Source organism: Falco rusticolus, chromosome 6 (genome assembly GCF_015220075.1).
Source record: "Falco rusticolus isolate bFalRus1 chromosome 6, bFalRus1.pri, whole genome shotgun sequence".
Lineage (NCBI taxonomy): Eukaryota > Metazoa > Chordata > Aves > Falconiformes > Falconidae > Falco > Falco rusticolus.
In genome coordinates, this window is record NC_051192.1 from 17,428,300 (window position 1) to 17,450,262 (window position 21,963).

The window sequence follows — 21,963 nt, forward strand, 5'->3', positions numbered from 1 at the left end:
CCACGGATGGGAAAGGTAAGAAAAGTCCATCTCAGACACTTGCTTAAAGTTGGGATGAAAGAATGATGAAGACAAAAGCTGCAGCATCCTGGTCCTTGTTATCCCCCTTGGTGCCAGAGTCAGCTTCTGCTCATTTCCACGTCAAGAGCTGGGTAAAATTTCTGGATCTGTAATTACTGTTCAGAAAACACAGTTTCACTTCAACACTTGGTGGCTTGACAAACTGAACCTGGACAATCAGCTCAGGGCAAAAAAATTAAAGATGGATAATTTTTTTTTTTTACTTTTTTTCAGTCCTGCAGTTTGATTTTTCACATTCCTGGATCAAACTGTCCCCTTTTGGGGGCATTAAAATGAAAACAACAAGTGAAATGTTGTTGCTTGTTAGATTCTTCTGCTTTGCTGTTATTTCAGTCAAATGAATGAACCATAAAATCAGACGTTTGCTCCCAATGACCACTATTCCAGAAAGATCCATGCTTTGGATGTTGTGCCCATCCCCCAGACAGCTATCAGCAGGAGGCTGTTATGTCAGCCAAGGATGCTACCTGAAACTGCAGGACCGAGACCCAAGATTCAAAGTTCTCTTACATAAAGTTGCCATCCCTCATGTTGAAGAAGAGTTGATAAACAGCCCACCACCCAGTCAGCCTCAGGCAGGATCCCTGTTGTCCTATTTGGTGAAGATTTGATTGGCTTGCCTTTCTGCTTGTCTTGGTGTGGCAGAGGCTCTACCCAAAATCCAGCAGGATCAGTAGCTGACACACTCTTCGGATGGGCTGGTGGGTCTGAAACCCTGCAGATGAGGGTGTAAATGAGAATGATGGAGCTTCACAGTATTGCACGGTGCCCAAAGACCCTTGCGGGCAGCAGGCACCAAAAACCCCAGCACAGTGAGATCTGAGCTGGTCCCTGCCCACAGCGGTTCCAGGTCAGTAGTGGGCACTCAGCCCAGGCAAAGCTTTCTGCAACACATCAAGTAACTAATTGCACAAAATAGAGGGAAGGCAGATCTTACAAGATCTTACATCCATGCTCTAAAGAGACATCAGGATGTGCTCTCAGCTCTCTCCCATGCCCCTCTGCCCCCATTGCCCTAAATGGCAGCAGCTGTCTTGTACTCCTTGCCGAAAGGCAGCCAGCTCTGAAAAGGAACACAACCACTCTCTTCAGCTAAGATTTGAAGCAGAAACAGAACCTCAAATGGAAAGTAAGATTACAGCACCGTAACCTAGATGATTACAAAAGGGGAAATGTTCAGACTAGAACCTAACTCGAGATAAGCTCTCCCAAAGGTTAAATGCATGCAATAAATACCTCCACGCCTGCCATTGGCCAAGGCTGCTCTTAGCTGCAAATGGGCCAATCTAGAAAACTCAAGGACCCATATTTCTCCTCCCATTTGCAGACCATTTTTATACCCCGTGGCTCCAAGGCATGACTTTCAACTCACACCAGCCTGAATGAGAGCGATTCAGGGCATCATTTGCAGTGGGATGGTAGTTTTTATAGCCCACCGAGCCTTTGTGGGTAACAGTTCTTCTAAGGTAGACACAGTTCTAATATTAGTGCTAAATGAGCAGTGTGGTTATACTACTAGCCCTTAATTGCTATAAGTGTAACAAACCAGTTCAACTTGTCATTCAGCTGCTGTCGACAGGAAACCACTAACAGCAGTCAACTGACGACACCAAGAAGAATTAGGGTTTCTCTTTCTACATGCTCTAAGGATTAAAAATTATCAACATGAGTTCTTAACTACACAGACTGAAAGGGATTTTTTAACTCTGGTGGACAATTAAGATCGAGCAGGATATGATTTAATCCAAACATAGGACTCACCAGGTAAGTGCAAACAATTTTCCAGCAATTTTGCTTCATTCCTGCTGCCTGTTTATTTCCCAGAGCTCCACTGGGTGCATCTTCTTAGAGTATTTAAAGATTTGGCCCATCTATGGACCAATGGTAATTAAGCCTTTAAAGATTGGGAGTGGGATGTTGAATGGGCCATACTGCTGCTGTGGGTCGGGACAGGGGGCACCTCTTCCTCTCCTGGCAACACCTCATTGCTGAAATCAAGGCACTTTCTGAGGTGGGACTGATGCTCTAAGTCAGACACTGACCCAGTGGGCACAGGCCAATCTCTCTCTCTTGCAAAAAAATAAAAGTAGATGAAAGCCCTTTAATTAGCAGGGGGTGAATGAGTTTCTTGCAGCTGAACTCCTTGGGAAGAAGAGAGAGAGGAGAAAGTGAAATCGGGAACCCAAATCTGAATCTAAGGGGAGGTAGAAGTTTGGATGCTCAGGCTCTGACTCAGCACCCATGGGTGCTGTGTGCAGTGCAGAGAAGGGTTGAGGCTTTAATTCCTCTTCTGCCAAGAGGCATATTTGGGGCTGAGGATCTCTGCTTTCTTTTGCCCCACTGAAGGTGGGTTAGATGGTGTCCTTGAAGGCAACATTTTATTTCCACCAGCTCCTCTATTCAAGCTGGTAAAACCAGTGGCAGGTTAACGCTGATTGTGGGCAAAGCTTCTGGCAAGTTGGAGATTTCCAACAGTTACAGGAAGGATGAACATACTGCTTCTCCCCTTGGTCACTTCCCATCCCCATACGTGCAGAGTCAACACTAAGTCCATAACTTTCATTCCTGATTAGAATTTAGGCCAGACTCAAAATTCCACAGTGCTCTGACTCGGAGTCTGGCTGTCTCAGAAGCTGCCTTTTTTGCTGTGCCACTTCTGGGAGGGAATAGCAGTTGCAGCACTGTGGGACATTTGCATCTCAGACCTCCTCAGGTGTTTGCCTGGGGCTTTGTGGCCAGTGATGCCTGGCAAGACAATGCTCCTCCAGGTGCTTTGGTTACCCCACTTGTGAAATCGGGGCATTTCTTGCCTTTCTTGCAGGGCTGCTGTGGTATTTAATTGATTATGGATCTGTAAAAGTGCAAAATCAGGGCAAGATGCGTACATTGTCAGCAGTGAATGTTCCTGCTGCACACAGAGCACACACATGTCCCTGCTCTGGTACGTGCTGAAGAAGAGAAGGCAGATGGAAATTAAGAGGAAAAAAAGGACAGCTGCAAGGCAGCAAAAGCACCCTCATTAGTATGCTCCATTAGTCATTCTATCAAGGTTTAAGTAATTTTTATCAGAATATTTGGGGGCTGCAGAGCTTGTGATTTCTTTTCCACATTTTGTTTTTTCTCCCAGACCTCCTGCAGTATTATCATTATACTGATGCACAATAACCTGTGAAAAAACCCCAACTTCTGGCCCATGCTTGTTTTGTTCTGCCAAAACAGGGCTATTGCTGCACCTTGAGGGTTACAAAGGCAAAGGCTGAATTTTCTGATGGAGGAGGAAAGACACATTTAAGTGAAAATTTCTCAAAGGTGCTACTGATTTTTCTTCATCTGCTTTTCCAATGACTTTCCATGCTCAGCTTAATCAACATGGGGTGTTCTGTTGCTTTTATACCCTGGGCTCTCAGCTGAGATGGTGGGCTACCCAGCCCCTGTTAAGTAAACCCACAATATCCCAGGCTGAGCATCCCACTTCTGCACAATTTGGGCTGTGTGTTTGTTTCAGACAAGGCTATCAGCCCTTTTATTTCTGCTTCATGACTTTTTTCCTGACTGACCTTTCAGCCTTTAAATCTCTGTGGCAGCTTTTTGAGCACATTAGAATCCTTAAAGGTCTTGAGGTTGTGTTTAAGTGCAGACAAGGCTTTTTGTCATCTCACTCCGGTGTGGAAACAGGTCACCATGGGTTTTGTGGGGGTCACGGCACTGTATTGATCAGGGGCACTTAGGCACATCATTACTTCATCATGATTTGTCTTCCTTCCTTCCCCTCATTCTTTCCATTCTCTCTATATTAAAATGGGGAGTTTCCTTGCTGCTCTTCCATGGTTGACAAGACTCTGGAGGCAACCAAGCATTGACTCCATGTGGGTGAGCTCCCCTATAAATAAGGTTCAATCACAGGCAAGAATTTTGCAAGACACCTGGGGCTAAATCCTGCTGGAGCCCTCGGTAGCTCCAAAGTTTCCATTCACATCTTCGTTTTACATGGTGCAAGTCAGCTTTCTTGTTAGGTTCACACCACATTGCAAGATTAGAAGTAGCTGAGGGGATAAAAAAAGATGCAATTCCCCCTTGGCAGAGGGTTTGGCAACAAATTGCAGCCTTGGGGTCCTGCTGCTTGTTGTGGAAGAAGTGGCTGCACCACTGGACATCACTGTGAAACTTGAAAGAAAGTACATCACCATATAAAATGGAATATACAGGATCTCAGTTATTGCTTAAAAATAAATGCTAAGGCACAACATACACAATACAAATGTAAACCAAGCCTACAGTATTTCATGCTGAACAAGCCATTTGCTTCTCACAGGTCAGCCTGTCTTCCATAGAAGGGTTAAATCCATGTGAATTCATTTCACTGGCCAGCCAAAAAAAATCCCTTCTAAAAAACAAACCTCAAAACACAGCAGTTTCTTGTGTTGAAATAAAAAATAGTTTCTAATTATAATTTTTCCAAGAAAAAGTTGCAGCTGAGCAGAACAATGTTTCTGCGGTTTTGCAAAGTAATTTTGCCTTTGTTAATGTTGGTTAGTTTTAAGTCAGAAAACATTGCGGGCTGGCCTATTCAAACTTCCAAAACCAAATATAAATGTTTGAAGGAGAGGGATGCAGCTGAGCAAAGGTGTGGAAAGTGTGATCAATGAGGAATTTTTGCAAGAAGTAATGTTGCTTCATTTGACAGGGCGGCTGCAAAGGAGGGTATAAATTTGTCCCCCATGGGCGGGACAATCAGTTGGTGGTCTTTCAGTAAAGGAAATCAGTGCTGATCATTAGGAAGTGATGTTAAGGCTGTGGGAATAGGAGGGCTGGGATAGGCTGACAAGGAGCGGTGGGAATTTCCATCATTGTAAGCCTTGAGGTGCAAGCTAGGTAGCCTCTCAGATGCATTGTAGGTCCAGCAGATTAATGACCTTCTAGCAGCAGTCCTACATTTCTGCCATCCTGTGAAATATATGTGGCTTCTGAATTGAAATGTGCTTTTCAAAATATCTCTCCTGCATTTCCCCCCTCTTTATTTATTTACATAGTCATGAAATTATTCTCTAGATTTGACCAAATCTCACTGATCATTTTTGCTCCTCTGTAAACTGTGAAATGTGTTACTGATCAAAAAGCAGCATGCAGGACTCCTCAGGTCCTGTGTGTCAGGCATGTCGGAGACAGAGCAGAAATAGAAAACACATGGTTTACAAATGAATCCTTTCCTACCTAATGAGGAGAGAAGAGTGAAAAATTATTCAGTTGTCTGGGATGTCTGGTCTGCCTTACTGATGGCTGAATATGCAACACTTGATGGATGAAGGTAGGTTGGAAAAACTCTGTGCCATATCCTTCAAGGTTCTTATGGCCAAGAGGCAAAAGAGGTGATCGGCTCTGTGCCCAGGTCCTTGGAGTCCCAATTTACTACCAGCTGTGTCTCGTACACAGAAGGTCACAACCTACCCTTTTCTCAGATTTTTGTGCTTCCCTGGGTTATGGTGGCTAGTGGTGAAGGACCATTGGGTCACATGAGGTGTCCTCATAAGAAGGTACTCCTCCATGAAACCCTGGGGTGGGAAAGAAAAACCTTGACAAAATGCCATGGGCAGAGTAGCTGCAGGACTTATTTCAGCCCAGCCAGTTGCTTGCCCAGTACCTGAGCTGTGATAGCACCCACATTTAAGTGAATAGTTGTTAATGGTGAATGGCTCGGAACCATGAAGATTTGGGGCAGAACATCTTAAAATATATATGTGTGGGAGGATAATGCTTGAGAAGTGGGCTTTGAATAGAAGTTAAATTTCATCTGTGGAAAAATCAAGGCATCACCTGCGATACGTGATAGAAGGAGGGAGAACTAAGATCATAGTAAGCAAATGGAGAAACTGATATAAAAACTTTAACTTGACTTTTATCTGAAGAGCTTTTCCTGGCTGTCTCTTATGTATTTAGCCTTCACCATTTTAGAAGCACAGGAAGAAGACCGCAGCTGCTTGAGACATTAATATAGCAGACTTGCATGGGGAATTATTCTCTTTCCACTAAAAGATGCCAATATGCACGGTAGTTTTGTGACAGAACCTTTCCAAGGGTGGTGATTTCCCATGGAATGCTTTTTTTCTTGGAAATTTTGGTGGAAAAGTGGCAAAAAACATTCTGTGTAAGTCACTGGCGGGCTGCCAATGCATAACAAGGGAACCATGAACATGGGGCTCTGTACAAGAGAGGTCTTAGCTATGTGGGAAGAAATCTAGGTTGTTTAAATGCAATATTGCTGCTGCTAATGAGAGTATGGACACTGGCAAAGCAAGAAACTTGAGGAGATATGATTTTTTGTGGCTCTGATGCAATAGAATAGAATAGACCAGATCAAAGATGAGGTAACCTGAATGTGGATCAGCCCCATCACTTCTGTGCCATAAATAATGACTTCTGCAATAGATCTGCTGCAAGATTTGGCCTTGTTCTGCCACATTTTTATCTCTTTTGAGCACCACAGGGAAGTTTAAATATTCTTTTAATTCTGAAAGTCAAGCTCATCTATTTTTGAATAAGGCATTAAAAAATTGTGGGTTTTTTTTTTTTCTTTATTAGCAAAGGGAAATAATATTGAGGTAGGGTTTTGGCTTCTCCAAGTAGCTCATAGGCATAGCATGAGCAGTGTAGAGGAAGCCTGGCAGGGAGGACTGGTATGGGTAGGAGAGAAGAATCAGCACAATCATGTCCAGCATGGACAGGCTCTTGGGAGCAAGGACCACAACCTCCTCCAGCAAGGTTTTTTGTGAGGGCTGATCCTGCTTTGGGATACAGTGCTTCTCCACTGGCTCTTTTGTGCAAGCAGTTGTACTTGTTCTGAACAGTGGAAATTCACACTTCCATGAGGTCACCTGAAAAGGTGTCTGTTTTAAAATGTTTACCTTTCACCTCATTAGTTCTTTTATATGTGAGAAGAAGAAAAAGAAAAAAAGTCACTTTCTCCTGCCAAAAAGGCTTTTTCTAAGTGGGGCCAGACAAAATCTCTTTGTGGTCCCTACCAGCACAGCATCCCCCAGTTACCATCAGATGAAGCCACTGCTGTATTTTCATCTCAGTTCCCCCCTCTTCCCAGTGATAGCCCTGCAGTGCCCATGGGTTTCAAAAATTAATGACAACAGTGAAACAAGAGGCAGCTCACCACCACCCTGTACTCAGGGTGACCTGGTACCTGGGACTAGACAAGGCACCTGTGTCTGAGTGTCATCCCAAACACAGTGACATGTTTAGGATAGTAAATCAGGGGGAAAGGTTCTCTTGGAAAGCAGAGACCCAACAGGTGGTTCCCCAGCAATGGGACTAGACTTTCCTAAACACAGTCCAGGAGCTAGCCCAGGATGGGGACAAGGGATTTGGACAGAATCATAGAATCATTTAGGTTGGAAAAGACCTTTAAGATCATCAAGTCCAACCATTAACCCAGGACTGCCGAGTCCACGACCAAATTTTGAAGGGTGGGAGAATGAGCCCTGATGTTGCCTATTTTAATAGTCATGATGCTGCCTCAAAGAGCTCACGAAGTCTTTAAGTGCTCAAAATGGAGGCTGGTGGGTCTGTTATAGTGCATCAGCTTCTTCCAGGAGCAACAGCACATTGCATTAAATAAACTTTGAATATACTAGAGGAATAGAAACAGGAGGTTCAGATGGTGAATTAGGCTACTCATTCTTAATAGGGAAGAGAAAAACATGGCCAGACCGTAAAAACAAGATCTGGAGGGAATGAGCTGCCCATCTTTCACAGCAGCAGTATAAGGAAGCAGCCATAGGGGCCAGTTTCAAGAGGAGAGGTGCCTTTGTCCCTCATGGTGGTTTCAGATCAAAGCTGGAGTCACCTCTGCAGGCAGGCACTTAACAGGAACACTTTTGGTTCCATATGAACTGGATAAAATGCAGTGGGAGTGGGTGGTGCTGCAGAAGGAGGCTATGTAGTGGGCCACCAATGCAGATGTCTGGCTGTGGGGACATCCTGGTGGGCTGTGGGTCATCTGGAGGGAGGCTGCCACATTTTCTGGTCACTCTCTGCATTCTGTGGACTGGTGGGTCCCGGAGGTCTGTCTTACAGGCAAACCTAAGAGCTCATGGGCATTTACTGCATGGACTGGACCTCTGGTCTCCATGCATATCTTATAGGGAACCGGGAAGGGTAGCAGAAGCAAGCCAGCTTCAGGATTGCACACTTGTATAGAAGCCTTCAAAGATACTGGAGAACATCTGGGGACTGATGTATGAAAGCAGGGTGGAAACCGCTGCCAGACAGACCCTACTCGGCTGGGTGAGAATACAGCCTGGGCTTTCAGGTCAGGGAAGAGGGGGCAGGTGGTGACCATCTGGGGTGACCTGGGAGCTCTATGTAAGACTTTCCTTCTTTTTGTTGCCCTTTTTCACATACTTTCTCAGTGGTCTCCCTCCAGCTGCTTTCAAAGGATATCCCTGAGCTGTCACTTCATGATTTCTGAGTAAGCAAATTGCAGAAAGTCACTCTCTGCCTGGGCTTCTTGACTCCAGGTCTCATCTCATGGCCATGGTCCATGCAGGTCCGGGCATGGCCCAGCCTGCAGGAAACAGAATAGGCACAAGGGTGAAGGGACATGCCCCAGGTGACATGTAGGGGCACAGCCAGGCTATCTCAGATACTAAAATATCCTTCCTGGGATGCAACAGGCAGAACACACCATATCTAATCCCTTTTATTTTTACTTCTTGCTTCTGACCTGCTTGAACCGTGGCCACTGCTGGAAGGGTCTTTGCAGCAGCCTGGCTGCAGCTGCTGGATTTCCCCACTGTCAGCATCAGGAACGTGTCTCAGATCAGAAGCAGATTTCTGTCTGGAACTGCCACGCTATTGCCCTGTTTCCCAAGATGACTTGGCAGCCACTAGCTTACTTTGAAGCCTTTGCAGCACCTCATGGTAGGTCCTCTTTCCTACCTCAGCAGTGGACGACAAGCATCTTTCTAAAAAAACAACTTCCCTTTTCATAGGAATAGGAAGTGAAGCTCTTAGCAAAGAAAGGTCAGGTACCTCAGATACACTCCACCAAAGGACAAGCCCCTTCCCTAAAGCTCAAAGCACTCCAGCTAACCCTGAAGCTGTCCTCTCCTTCCCCAGCCCCAACCCAGCCACCTCCATCTCTCTCCCCTGCCCTTAGCTGCAGGAGAATTGAGCAGGCAAAATGCAAGCCGGCAAGGGAGAAGTTTGATGAGTCTGCAAGGGCTTCCTCATTTCTGTATCTCCTTGGTATGCAAACAGCAGACCTGACTCTGCAGGACACCTGGCTGAGGCATGATGGGGTAGGTGTCTGTTCTGGTTGTCTTCAGAGTCACCCTGTTCTGACCCTCCAGGGTAAGAGGAACGAAGCGACTCTGAGCACTCACAGACCCCCGCTTACAGCCCAGACAGCCTTGTAGCCCTCCATGGGGTTGTCTTCCTTTGTCAGGAGCACAGAGCAGTTGCAGAGCCAAGGCTGACTTCCATGCAATGCATCTGCTGGGGATTTACTGGGGGGAGCACTACACAGCCCCACAAGCAGTGCTGGGGCATCAGGTATGCATGCTGGAGCATCACACAGCATCATGTCCTCAGCCAGCCTCATCTTGTCCTTGGGTCTTATGGCTGGTAAAGGTCCTCCGCTTTGACCTCAGCTTAGATCTGCCCCATGAAGCCTTTTCTACATTTAGGTGTGCATCGCACTCGGCAGATGTCGGCTTGTGTTTGTCCTTCTCAGTGAGAGCAGCTGAAGTACAAATTATCTGAGGTCATTCCAGCCTCGAGTTGGCCAAGACCAAGAGTCCCTTCCCTCCTGCTGCCCCATGCAATGCAAAAATTACCCACAGTGGTTTACACAGTGGTTTTAGGGGGCCTCATCTCTGCAGCAGCTTAAGAAAGTACATAGAAAACACCTTAGAGAAGACAGCGCTTTATGCACTCTATGGGAAGCCTCAGGAGACTGCAGAAAAAATCCTGCTTCTTATACAACATTTATATCCTAAGGCAGAGGTGCTTCAGTCTCCCTATCGAAGGTGCTGAGGCAGAATGAGAAAGTCACTTCCTCAGAGACACCCACAGGTCCAGGTCTTCATTCGTTAGCCCACACTGCTATGGTTGAGTAGGTTCATAGAGGGTTGGGGCTCACTGAGCAAGATGCATTTCATCTGAAAAAAGGCCTTTTTTTAATCACAGAAAGGAAAGATCATTGCAAAGCTGTTTGCACACTGGAAAACACAACCCATTCACAGTCATTGTAGCTGTTTTTAATGACAGCTGTTAATAGCCTGTAGGTTTTGCTGGGTTTTGTGTCTGGATTCTCTTTGGGTTTCTTGCCTTCCCCACTGCTATTTTCATTGGACAGATTGTCTGAGAAGTGCAATTCCCCCACCCCCCCACCCCCCTCCCAGATGATCATTTTTATGTTCAAAATAGAGCAAGGAATCCTTGGGGGGGAGAAAAGAGTCAGTTCTGACACAAAGACCTGATTAAAAAAAGAAAGCCCATTAAAAGCATTTGCAAAATCAGGCTGCTCCTGCAGTCTGGGGGTGTAACAGTCAAAGCAGTTGGTCCCATGGATGGTGGGGACGTGGTGGGAGCCAGAGGTCTCTAACAGAAATTCTGCAAGGCCCTCAGCCCCATGGAGCATCTGTCATGGGTCGGACCAGTGGTTCGTCTGTCCTCGGATCGTGTCTCCAGGAGCAGCTGCGTAGGAAGCAGGCAAGTAGGGAACATCCCACCCCCATCCACATTCCCCTGAGGGTGGGGAGAAGCCCAGCAAGCCTCCTTTTCCTCTCTTCCATCCCTCCCTCACGTGATGCCCCCCCCTTGCCCTGTTTCTCTTCCCCAAGATCTGTAGGGTAGAGAGGTGATGGGGGCACTGCCCAGCAGCGGCTAAGATCCAGCCCCAAGGGGTGGTTTGCAGGGATGCTGTTCCCTTGGTTTACTGCAAAAGGAGAAGAGGACAAATAAGTCCCAGACATGCACATTATGGTACTCCCATTCTTCTCTGTTGCCCCAGGGTCTGGGGGTTAAGACAGGGTATATGTGTGGGGAAGGCTGGCTGGAGCTGTGGTGAGTAGGGTGAGTGCTCTGACATCCAGTAGCTATTTCTGACATGAGACTGGAGGTGTCCAGGTGGGAAACTGGAGATGTATATCTTTCCCTATAGTCCTTTGCCTTGCCTGAGGTTGGCGGGAGGGAGCATCATTCCCTCTGAGACCTGACCCAAGGAGGGGGTCTCTGATAGCAACGAGTGCCTGAGCATCAGCCTACCACCAGCTTCATTGCTCCTCTTGAGATATGACTAATGGGTCCTACTAAATGCTACCCTCTTGCTAGGAAAAGGCAGCCTCTGGGATGCAGGGCCTCCAGGAAGGGCCTTCTCCAGGACAGAAATGTGGGTGGCCACATGTAAAGGTGTGGAGGAACACCTCATCCACCTCTTTCTTGTCCCAGGGCTGTGAGGGCTAGGACCTCTCCACATCCCTACAGACCAACATGATGTGCTCTCAAAGCGCTGTGAAACAGCGCATCATGGATTCTGGCCAAGCAAGTGTGGCCTGTGCCCACTTTCATAGAACTTAGATGTCAGACAGGGATGGCCTGCAGAGATTTCTCCCTGCTGTGCTCCAGCTCATCCATAGTCCATCCACAAGCCTGGCCTACATGTGTGTTGGGCAGCAGATAGATTTAAGTTGAAACTTGGGCTGAAATTCCAGCCACTGCAGAAATTGCCATCCAGCAGTGCAGTTTCATGACAAAACTTCCCACACCTGAGGGACCCCAGAGATGCTCCAGGGACCCAAAGAGATGTACCTGCTTCTCCTGGCCCCATCTTCCTCCTCCCTCTCCCCTCCAGTGCATCCCACCTCCCTGTTCTGCAGGACCTGAGGTCCTGCAGAGCCATCCCCAGCAGACATCCCACATAGCTGATGCAATGCCTGGGGCGAGCTCATGGGAAAAGCATGTTTAAGGGAGGTGGGATAAGCAGCCTGCCATGTTGCTTTTCCCTGCTCTGGGACCCTGAGCCCTGGCTCTCTTTCCTGGCCTGGAGCCTCTTGCTGAGCATCTGCCAGGTTCCAGCAGGGTGCAATGCTCAATGTAAGCAGCCATTTTTCCTCCAGACAGATGTTTTCATTAGCATATGACCACTCTGGCAACAGGCAGCTGTTTTCTGCTTCTGGAGAGAGCAAGAATCTTTTATTTTCTTTTTCTTTTTTTTTTAAACCCTTCCCCCTCAAGTAACTTTCTGTGTCTGCTTAAACTCAGGGTTCTGAAAATCTGTGTGCTGCTACCCTGCAGCCTCACACACAGCCTTCTCCCATGGGGTGTCCCAGCTATTCAGAAAGGCCTGAAACAGCCAGATTTTCTGCTTGGTTTGTTTGCTTGGGCCAGGTTCACCTGCAAAGCATGGCCTAAGAAAGACAGTAGATTCAGGGCAGACTTAAGTTGCAATGGAGATGGCAAGCTGACTAGGACTGCAGCAAGAGAACCCAAAATCAGCCAGCGGGCTCCAATCTCATTTCTGTGATGTGTAGCCCTCACCCAGGGGTAAATTGCAGGAGCCCATAGCTCCTGGATTTGTCCTCCACCTGCTGTGGACTGGCAGGGAACTGATGTTGCCAAGACCAGTTTGGCCACACTGGCTGGGCTCAAGACTGGGACCTGCAGCAGCGACACTAGCATTTCACCAGCATTAGCTGGTCCTGAGGCTTGCCCTTCATGCTCCCTCAAAGACCTTTTACACAGGCCAAAGCATATGAAAGAGGCCTCAATGCAAGCACAAATACAACTTGGTTTATTTATCCAACAAAGACCAGGACCGGATGGGATCTAAACATTGCTGGTAGGATATTCCTAGTTCTCCAGCAAGGATGCAACATGCAAGCCAGACATCTGCTTCATTCCCCAGCAAAAACCATGATACTTCTTGCTCTGGGTTCTCCAGCTTTTCATGGGGACTTCTGCATTGCTGCAATTCCTCCTCACACATCTTTTGGCTATGAAAGTCCCCCTGATGTTAGCTGGAGACCCAGCACTGTCTGTATCACAGATCTCGCTGCCCTCCCACTTGCAGGGAGGGGTCTTCAGCAGGACTTTGGCCGCTCTGTCTTAGAGGAAAGTGGCCATAGCCTCCACCTTCTGCCTTTGAGAAAGACCTTCTGCATGGTCAGTGCTGTTTATAGCACAGCACACTTGTTTGTAGCCACCTGCTAACCACCTCCTAGCAACAAAGCAGCTAATAATTTTAAAAAAAGAGATAAAAACTTGAACAAAACCCATTAAAAGTAGAAAGCAGAAAATGCTTCAGTAGCAAATCTTCATTCCTTTTAAAGCAGCTGATCTCTCCAAGATTTTCAGTATTTCTCTGGTTTTGTGTCTTGCAAAGCAATCCAAGGGTGCCAGGTCAGGAGCTGCATTAAAAAGCTATTTTATTGAGGAAAAGGAGAATTTAATGCATCTGGGATATTCCTAGAACTGGGGGAAATTATTTTTTTTACTGAAGTTTTTGCTTCTTGCTGATGCAAAAATACAAATTTGGAATAGTTAAATTATTGTATCCAAAGCAAGTTGATTTCAGCAATTCTTTCTGTAAGGGGAGGACTTGCAAAGAAAAATTAAACATTTAAAACTGCATATATCTGTATTTTCAAAGTATTTTTTTAGAGTTTCTAATGAAATTTCCTTTTAAAGTGTGGTGGGTTTTTTTAAAAAGAAGACATTCTGGCATTTTAAAATGAAGTGAAATACCTAGTCCTGGTGAACTATGAAAATGCTTTGTTGGGCCCACCCTCAACTCTGAATGGAAAGGGGGCTCATTTTGTGATTTCACTGGGCTTGGGGGAGGGTTTTGGAGCTGCCCTCACAGTGAAACACTGTTTGATTTCTTGGGTCTTAACCTGTTTTTCCGTGGCACAGTTTCGTAGGGGTGAGGCAGATGATGAGCTAAGACTTCTGCTTTTCTGCTAGATTCTGTCTTGGTTTTTCCCTGTACCCACCCATGCAATCCCAAGGCCATTTGTCTGTGTCGTCCGCATCCTTGTTGCAGGAGACATTGCTGCATTTACATCAGAAACAACTTTGAGCTCTTTTGCTCTAATAGCGGAAACCAGCCGACCGCACTAACTGTTGTGCCCGTGATGCAGGGCTGCTTACCGTAAAGACGAGATGGGCAAATGCTTGCAGGGCTTGGATTAGCCCAGGTACCTCCATCCCACCCTCTGATCTGCTGCAACAAAAGATGTAAGTACATCCAGCAGATCCAATTTGATACCATCCTGTTAGCTTTAACCTACCCTGGGGGCACTCAAAACATGTGGAGCATAGGGGCAAGGCAGGTCTCCAAACCTGTAGTCAACAAAGATTTGTGTCTACCTTTACTGGACTGAGTTCAGGTTGGTGGGTTGACTCTGTAGGGTATGTTCTCCAGCCCTTTTTGAAGATGAGCAGGTGACAGGACATTTAGTCACATCCTCCCCACTCCACCGTGAAGACATTGCCCAAATGCCAGCAGAAGCATTCCTGGAGCAGGGCCTTGTGGTGGGATCTTCAGAAGACCTCCCCTTCACCCACTGCTGTGGGCACATCTGTACCTGCATTCAGCTTAGCTAAAACGTCACCTTAACTGCCCCTCTAAAGGTTACGAATATTACCTTCTGTCACCCTGCACATGGGGCACACAGCATGTTTTAGAGATCCTATACAAGCATCCAGTGTTCCTGCGACCCGCCTGCTTGTCCCACACATGTTCAGAGCTGGATGCTACACAGAGCTCACTGTCCTGGCATCTATTGACTTCTTCAGCAAAGGCTTGCTTGACTCTCCCAGGAAGAACTCTGTGTCAAATACTTTTATTCAAAACTTACCAGCAGCTATGCCAGTCTATTTTTGCCAAAGCTTTTCAAGCATATGGAAAGCTTTTGTGTTGCCTTAATTTATTTTTTTTTTGTTCCGTTTTGATTGCTGTTTACTTTAAAAAGAACTTGTTTTACAAATTTTCTTGTTTTGAACTTAAGTAACGTTGAGGAAACAGGTTTCCCCATACTCAGTTATTAAATAGAAACAAACACTTTTAGATGTGAAAAAATGTAAATTAACGAAAGGAAATTTTCATGCTTTTCTGAGTTACTGTTTTCTCCCAAGTGTTCCTTTCCACTGGGAAAAAACAAAACCAACCAACCAACCAACCAAAACCCCCAAAAGAATCAATCAAACAAACAAACAAAAAAGGCTAGGAGAGCTACTATCCATTACTTTCCTCAGAAATATTTTTTTGCGAAGCTAATTTTAAAAAACATTAATCAGAAGCAGAAACACAGCAGAACAACATACATTCAACTCAGCCACCTTTTTTTAGAAAAAAAAAAAAGACTTTAAAAAATGAAAACTCCACCAGCTGTGGGCTGGGAGCTTACCAGCAGCTCTCTGCATCTGACAACATTTGTCTGCAACACTATTTTGGGAATTTGTATAACATCTGCCAGCATGAGGGATGGTCGTGTTGGCTGCTGAAGGCTGCAGGGGCAACCTGGAGAACATGACCCATAGATTTCATAGGCACTGCAACTACACAGAGCTGTACTAAAGTCTTTTGTGCATGGGTGGGAGCGAGTGACCTTTGTGGGAGACTTTTCACTGGTTCCATTTCCCAGCCGTGCTGGGACACACTTTTCACTGCTCTGCGCAGCTTTGCACCATGCATTTTTGACATATGCATGTGGGGAGAAAGCTTAGTTTGTGCAAGTGTGCAGAGAGGTGTTCCCAGTTTCAGCATGGTGCAGAAAGGGTTGCAATGTCCCCCTGGACACAGGAGCACTGTCCCCTGCCAGAGGAGCTGGGATGGCCACAAGCCCTTGATGTGACTTGCTGAGGTTGACCTTCCTCCATGCCCATTCCCAATCTGTCCCAACAGTGTTGACACTGGGAGCAACTCAAAACCCTAAAATGTGCAAACACCATTCTATAGATGGTCCATCAAGCCTCTCATATGATCAACTTGGTGACGTGACTGCTGGTCGAAGCATATCGCTGCTTTGTGCTGTACCTTACATCCTGTAACTGCCAAAAAGGCGGCAATTGCCACACCTGTATCTCCCATTTGAGAGCAGAGTATACCAAAGACCCCGAGATGCTCCAGTGAGATAGTAACAAGGACTGTAGATAGATGTCCAACATGTAGGTGGGCTTTGTGCCTTTCACGACTGGTAATGAGTGGTATCTAAAACCTGTCCATCTTCCAGCCTTGCCTTAAACCTTGACTTAAAACGATATCTTGCATTTCCCTGGGTGAAAAGAGAACTCCAGCTACTTTCACCTACTATCCTGGCAAATAACACCATTCAGAATCAGAAATCCTGGCACAAAGTTATCTTCCACTAATTTGCAAGTGGAAGAGCGTGAAAAGCTCACTTAATAAATCATGTGCCACTGCATGACAACCAGATCTCCTAAGCAAAGCAAACCCTGGTTACAACCTAGAAGGGAGGCTGCCAAATTAAAAACAACTTGCTGCAGGAAATGCTGTGGCTGATTTAGTGGGTGAAACTTCCCCTCCAACTGTGTTGTCAGTGCCTAGAGTGGTGCTGAGACCTGGTGACAGATGGATGGGCCATCTGTAAACTCAGGTCAAAGAAAAGCTCAGAGAAGTTTGGATGCTGAAAAACTTTTAATTGGAGAGAAAAATATGTAATGAGCTATACTGAAAGATTTCACCAATTCCTTCCATTTTGCTCACTTTATCAATGAAAATAAAAATGAGGCAGAAGGGAAAAGATATTTCAGAAAAATAACACCTTAAAATATTGGGATGGCTCTGTTAGAAACCTCATTTCAGAGTCCCAGTTTCTGAAATATTAGATAAGTGCCAGAAAGAAAAAAAATTGTTTTACCGGAATATTTTTTCCCACAAGTCTGGTTTGCTGAAAGCTTTTACGAACACATCTGTTGGAGTCTTGACTATCACGACACAGTGCCAGACTGACATTTGGGGGAACTGACTAACTACGTTGGTCCCTGGAACTCCAGTTCCCAATACTCCATGTTCATTGCAGACCTTGAGGTATTTTGTCAAGGTTAGGAGCCAGTGTGTCTTTGCTTAGCTATGACTATTTGAGGTTTGGGTTGTTTGGTGGTGGTGGGTTTTTTTGGTTTGGTTTGGGTATTTTTGTTTTTTGTTTTTGACATGTAGTCCACACCTTTCAATGCCTTTGGTTCAAAGCAGGGGCTAGGACAGACTTTGGTGCTGGACAGTGTAGATACTCATGCCAGCGGCTCTTCAGCAATGTTGGCTTCAACTACTCCCTGCTTTTTCAGGGGGTTGAGGAGGCTGAGTTTGTCATGGTTTGGCTATCTTGGCTACCCAGATCCAATATTATGCTAGAATTATTGACCAGAGCTGAGATTACATTTCTGGGCTGCAAGTTAAGTGAGCCCTCAAGCACAAGTGTGGAAACCCTGGTGTGGACCAGAGGATAGTCTATGGAAAGGGTTTGATTCATTTGTCTCTAGTGATCTTTGAGGTGTCCAGGAGGTCTGACACACACATGTGCGGTTGGGAAACATAAACTATGACATATGGGAAATTCATAACTTCTGAGAATCCAGAGCACATCAAAAGGTACCAGAGCATTGCACATGGGCAACTGAGTCAAGCACTAGGCTCACACTTTACAGGCAGGGTGGGTGCAAGCCACATCGTATTTGACTCCCTAACCTTCTTGCAGTCCTCTGAAGTGTCTCATGAAGTCCCATGACTTTATGGACAAGCTGAGTGTGTGCCCATTCTGCTTAAGCATGAGGAACAGTGGAACTGGTACCATGCAGATAGCTACCACATCTGCGTGCTGCTTTTGCTGCAGGGGAGGGACATGACCTACAGAAAGCACTGAGCAGCATGAGTACATCCACTGAGCAGCATGACTACAGCTCATTCTTGACCTGGGCACTATGTGACCCTCTTGAAGCCCTGGGATGCCTGAGCACAGGGTTATTCCCCAGGATCTCCCAACCCTCCAGCAGTACATGCATGTGGCATCACCCACTGGACTAAGTCTGCTCAGTGCCAGCTGGGGATTTCTGCATTGGAGTGGGGACATATCCAAAACAGTCATTTCTGTCCATTTTTTTTTTTTCTGGTGACTTACAGTGTCTGTCTGAGCCTCATCTGCAGTGTGAAAAACCGGAGTTGTGGGGGAACTGAAACAGTGAGGTTCACAAGGTCCAGTGTAGTAGGAGGACTATAGATGGGATGATTTTAGACTCTCTCTCCATTGTCCCATTGTCCTGAATTCTCATCTTCTCCAACTTTCTTCATGAATAAGAAGATTGTTTTTTCCCTCAGTACCTGCCCCTTTCCCCAAGAGTGGTCTCATTAAAAAGTAATTTCTGGTCTTCCTTCCAGGATGGGATTGCTCGGGAGCAAAAATCAGCTGACCTCCCATGAGAAACACGCTTCTGGAAGCAACCCAAAAACCAAGAGTAAAACCCCGCCGGCCCCACCCAAAGTAAGCTTGCAGTTTTGTGTCCTTTCATGGGATCCTCAGTGAGTGCCTGGAGTGATGCAGGCCATGCTTGTGTGTGCCAGAAGGAACTTGAGTACTTCTGTTTCCTAAAATGTGGTCACCAATTGGGACGTGTTGCTCAAAGGGCAGAAAAGAAATATTTATGCCTGGCTCCACCTCAAAAGCTTCTTAATACGGGGTGAACCATTCAATTCAACCCTTTCTTTCTCTGGGTTTTTATTCTGTCAAAAAGGGGGACATTTTCTCCTTGGGGATATGTTATGGCCATAAATTGTCTGAGTGGGCTAGGGATGGTGGTGCTCAGAAAGGCTATGCCTTGTTGAGCCTGGCACAATTATTTGCATGGGCTGGACTGGAGAGCAGGGCAGGAGACAGGGAGAAAAGAATGGATGCACGTCCTCCAAGCTGGTAGCCATATCTTTTAGACAGGGCTGCTGCCTTCAGTGCTCTGCAACCCAGGCTGGTGTTGCTGACTTGCAAACGGCACAAAGATGTGCTAGATTCCGGCTGAGATTCAAAGCTGCAAACCGCAGTGGAAACTTTACCATTAAGGAGGACAAGAGGTTCACTAAAGAGGGTCTATAACTAATCTGTGTTGGGGTAGGTCTGAGAATCAGGAATCCTGAGCATCTGCTTCTTCCTTTGAATCCATATGGCCTCTGCTTGCATGGACACAGATCAGTAAGACACTGTGTCAGCATTTAGGAGACCTCAAATAACAAACTCCTTGTTTAAACTGTGGAAATCACTTTGCCTGTCTGTCTGATGCTGTACAGGGGACTTGAAGTTGTTTTTTCTTGCCCTTGTCAGCACTGCAGCCAGCAGCCAGCACAAGAGAAACTCTAGGTACAACTTTTATGTGAAAACCATCTCAGGTCTTGAGCTCTGAGAGTGGGGGAGGAATTGCCTGTCATTGTTTTTGATGACAGGTGAAGGTGTATTTTTTACTCCTTCAGTTTCATTTCTGAGTTTTCCTGTGGTTATAAAGTCCAGTTTTCATGACAGCAGATGTCAGATTGACCAAGAAGATGTCCTTTTCCTAAATTTCCTTCTCCCCGGCTCACTGGAGAGGAGCTGCTCTCAGTGTAAACATAGTATCATCAATCACCTTCTGACACTTTTTTTTTTTTTTTTTTTGTGCCACAGGCACTAAGCTCTCCCATGCCAGAAGTCCATATTTCCTTCAATTAAATTAGACAGGGCAGTGGGAGAGCAGCTTCCCCCACCCACCCACTGCTGTTAAGCAGGAGTCAAATGGTGGTGCAGACAGAAAACACTAGATGTTTTTAATATGGAGACTGTAGTTTTTTATATACCTTTTTTTATACCTTTTGCATGGGTATAAAAATACCTGGTACTGGTCAAAGACCCACCACAGTCATTAGGTACTGTACCTTGGACTGATCACAGGGTTGCTGTTTGTAGTTGGGTAGAGGCCAACAGAGCCCACAGGACCGTTTCCATGATATTAAGCTCTTAGCCCACAAAACAAGGGGGTCGCATCCCAGCTGCTGATTAGAGGTGGCCTATGGCCAGTTGGCCACCCTCAGGTTCTGGACCAAACCAAACTAGGGACCACATCCATGTTTTAAAAGTGTGCCTAGATGAGTTATAGTACCTTGCTTCTGTTTAATTTGTTGATATAGTCACTGCCTCCAGTCTTCTGAACATATCCCTGAGCAAAGGATATTTGATGAGCCTTGGGACTTGGTTTTCTGCTTCAAATGATATTGCAATTGTCATTTCTCAATGGGGTCATTCATGTCTCATCCCCCATTGATCCAAAATCTGTTATCAGTGAACAAGAGTTATATAGACCAGGGTCTCAGTGGGTGGGTAGCAGATTAATGCTTTTATTCAGAGGGGAGCCAAGGATTATTCAAGCTTATAGTTAAGACAGCTATGAACACATCATGGCAAAATGTGCTAAAGCCATCACGACACATACAGAGCCAGATGTAGGGGCTGTTATCTGACTACACTGGGCTCCGGATCAGACTGCCACTCCTCTGTGAAGCTGAGAGCAGGTCTCCCTGCAAACACAGCGAAGTAATAAATGTCTTCTTTGTTCTTTCTGTTTCTACCAAAGGGCAGACAATTTATCAACATCTCTCATCTAAACCAAGCCTCTGTACAAGGTAAGATTCTTAGCTCAATTGCTGTTTTTTTCACCTTCCCGTGGGGTTTTGTAAGGTGGTGGTCCCCCAGCAGCAGGTCTTAAGAATGAGCCCTCCTGCTGCAGGCATGCGGTTTCTGTATCTTTAGCATTGCCAGGCGGGGAGGTTTATCAGTGTGTTTTGGAAGATGCAGTTTACATCACTAACTCTTGGTAGCTGCCAGTTTCCCCTGCTCATCAAAGAAATTAAGAGGGAAAAGCACTCCTTCATTGATGAGGAAAGTGAGATCTGAAACATCAACTGCATGAGATTTCTCTGTCTGCTGGCCTGTTTGCAGCATGGTAAATTGTGGATGCTATATCCAGCCAGTTGAAAATTTCAGAGGAAATAGTAGTCATCAAAGAGCCCAGAAAGGCTGTAAAGAGAATGAGAAAAAAGGAAAGAGTATAAAATAAGGTTGCACAGAGCCCCTGCTTGGAGACTGTTTGTTGGCTTCATCCACCTCTGCAATTATCTGCCAGTCGCAGATGACGTTTGGTAGATGATTGCCATTTAGCAGGAAGCCTTTTGTTACCTCTGCCCAACCTCTGACAGAAAATTGCATGTATTTCTGTCCAAGAAGTTTTGAAGTTTAAGGATAGGGAAAGAGACAGAGAGAATTAGAAGAGCGCAAAGAATAGAGGAAGCTTGGAACAAAGCAGCTAGCAACACGTAAAATTTCCTTACATAGGCAAAAATGTAGGATGAGGGGAGACAGGGCCTGAGGAAAGGAAAAAGCAGAGTGGCAAAGAAATAGGATGATGGAGCAACAGAGCTGGGTCTCCTTAGGTGCAATGGATGATGACAGAGGGTCTCTGCCACAGGGCAGACAGAGGGACTCCTGCAACATTAAAATATTCTTCAAAATTGACAGTTCTTGTGGAGATCAAATTCATGGGAGGAGTAGCTCTTCAATCACATGTATAAGGGTGCATTTACATGCAAGTACCATTCTCCCAGAAGCCATACTTTCTTTTGTGAAATTGTTTTCATGGCACGTTTCCAAGTGGCCGTGCTCTCCTACCTCCACAACTGAACAGCCATCACTGTTTTTTTATCAACCTTCTCACTCTGGTGAGAAGCACAACAGAAGCTCTCTTCAGGGAGGCTGCTTTTACTTCTGCTTTGTGCCAGAAGGCAGAAGTGGAAAGATGCTAAAAAATGCATTAAGTACTGTGTTAGACATTTCCAGGTCTCAAAAATAT

The 21,963-nt window shown here is 45.8% G+C and overlaps 1 protein-coding gene across 2 annotated transcripts in view; it reads left to right on the forward strand.

Moving 5' to 3' along the window:
* Window positions 1-1,397: 1,397 nt before the first annotated feature.
* Window positions 1,398-21,963, forward strand: part of BLK (BLK proto-oncogene, Src family tyrosine kinase) — a 45,710-nt gene continuing 25,144 nt past the window's right edge. Inside the window, exons 1-3 of one of the 2 annotated variants that reach the window (XM_037392827.1) lie at window positions 1,398-1,845; window positions 18,482-18,584; window positions 20,692-20,740. In XM_037392827.1, the coding sequence (XP_037248724.1) occupies window positions 18,483-18,584; window positions 20,692-20,740 (151 nt within the window). In that variant the 5' untranslated portion in view covers window positions 1,398-1,845; window position 18,482. Of the gene's footprint in view, window positions 1,846-10,681; window positions 10,801-18,481; window positions 18,585-20,691; window positions 20,741-21,963 lie in introns of those variants that run through there. The other variant, XM_037392828.1, reaches the window with a different exon arrangement.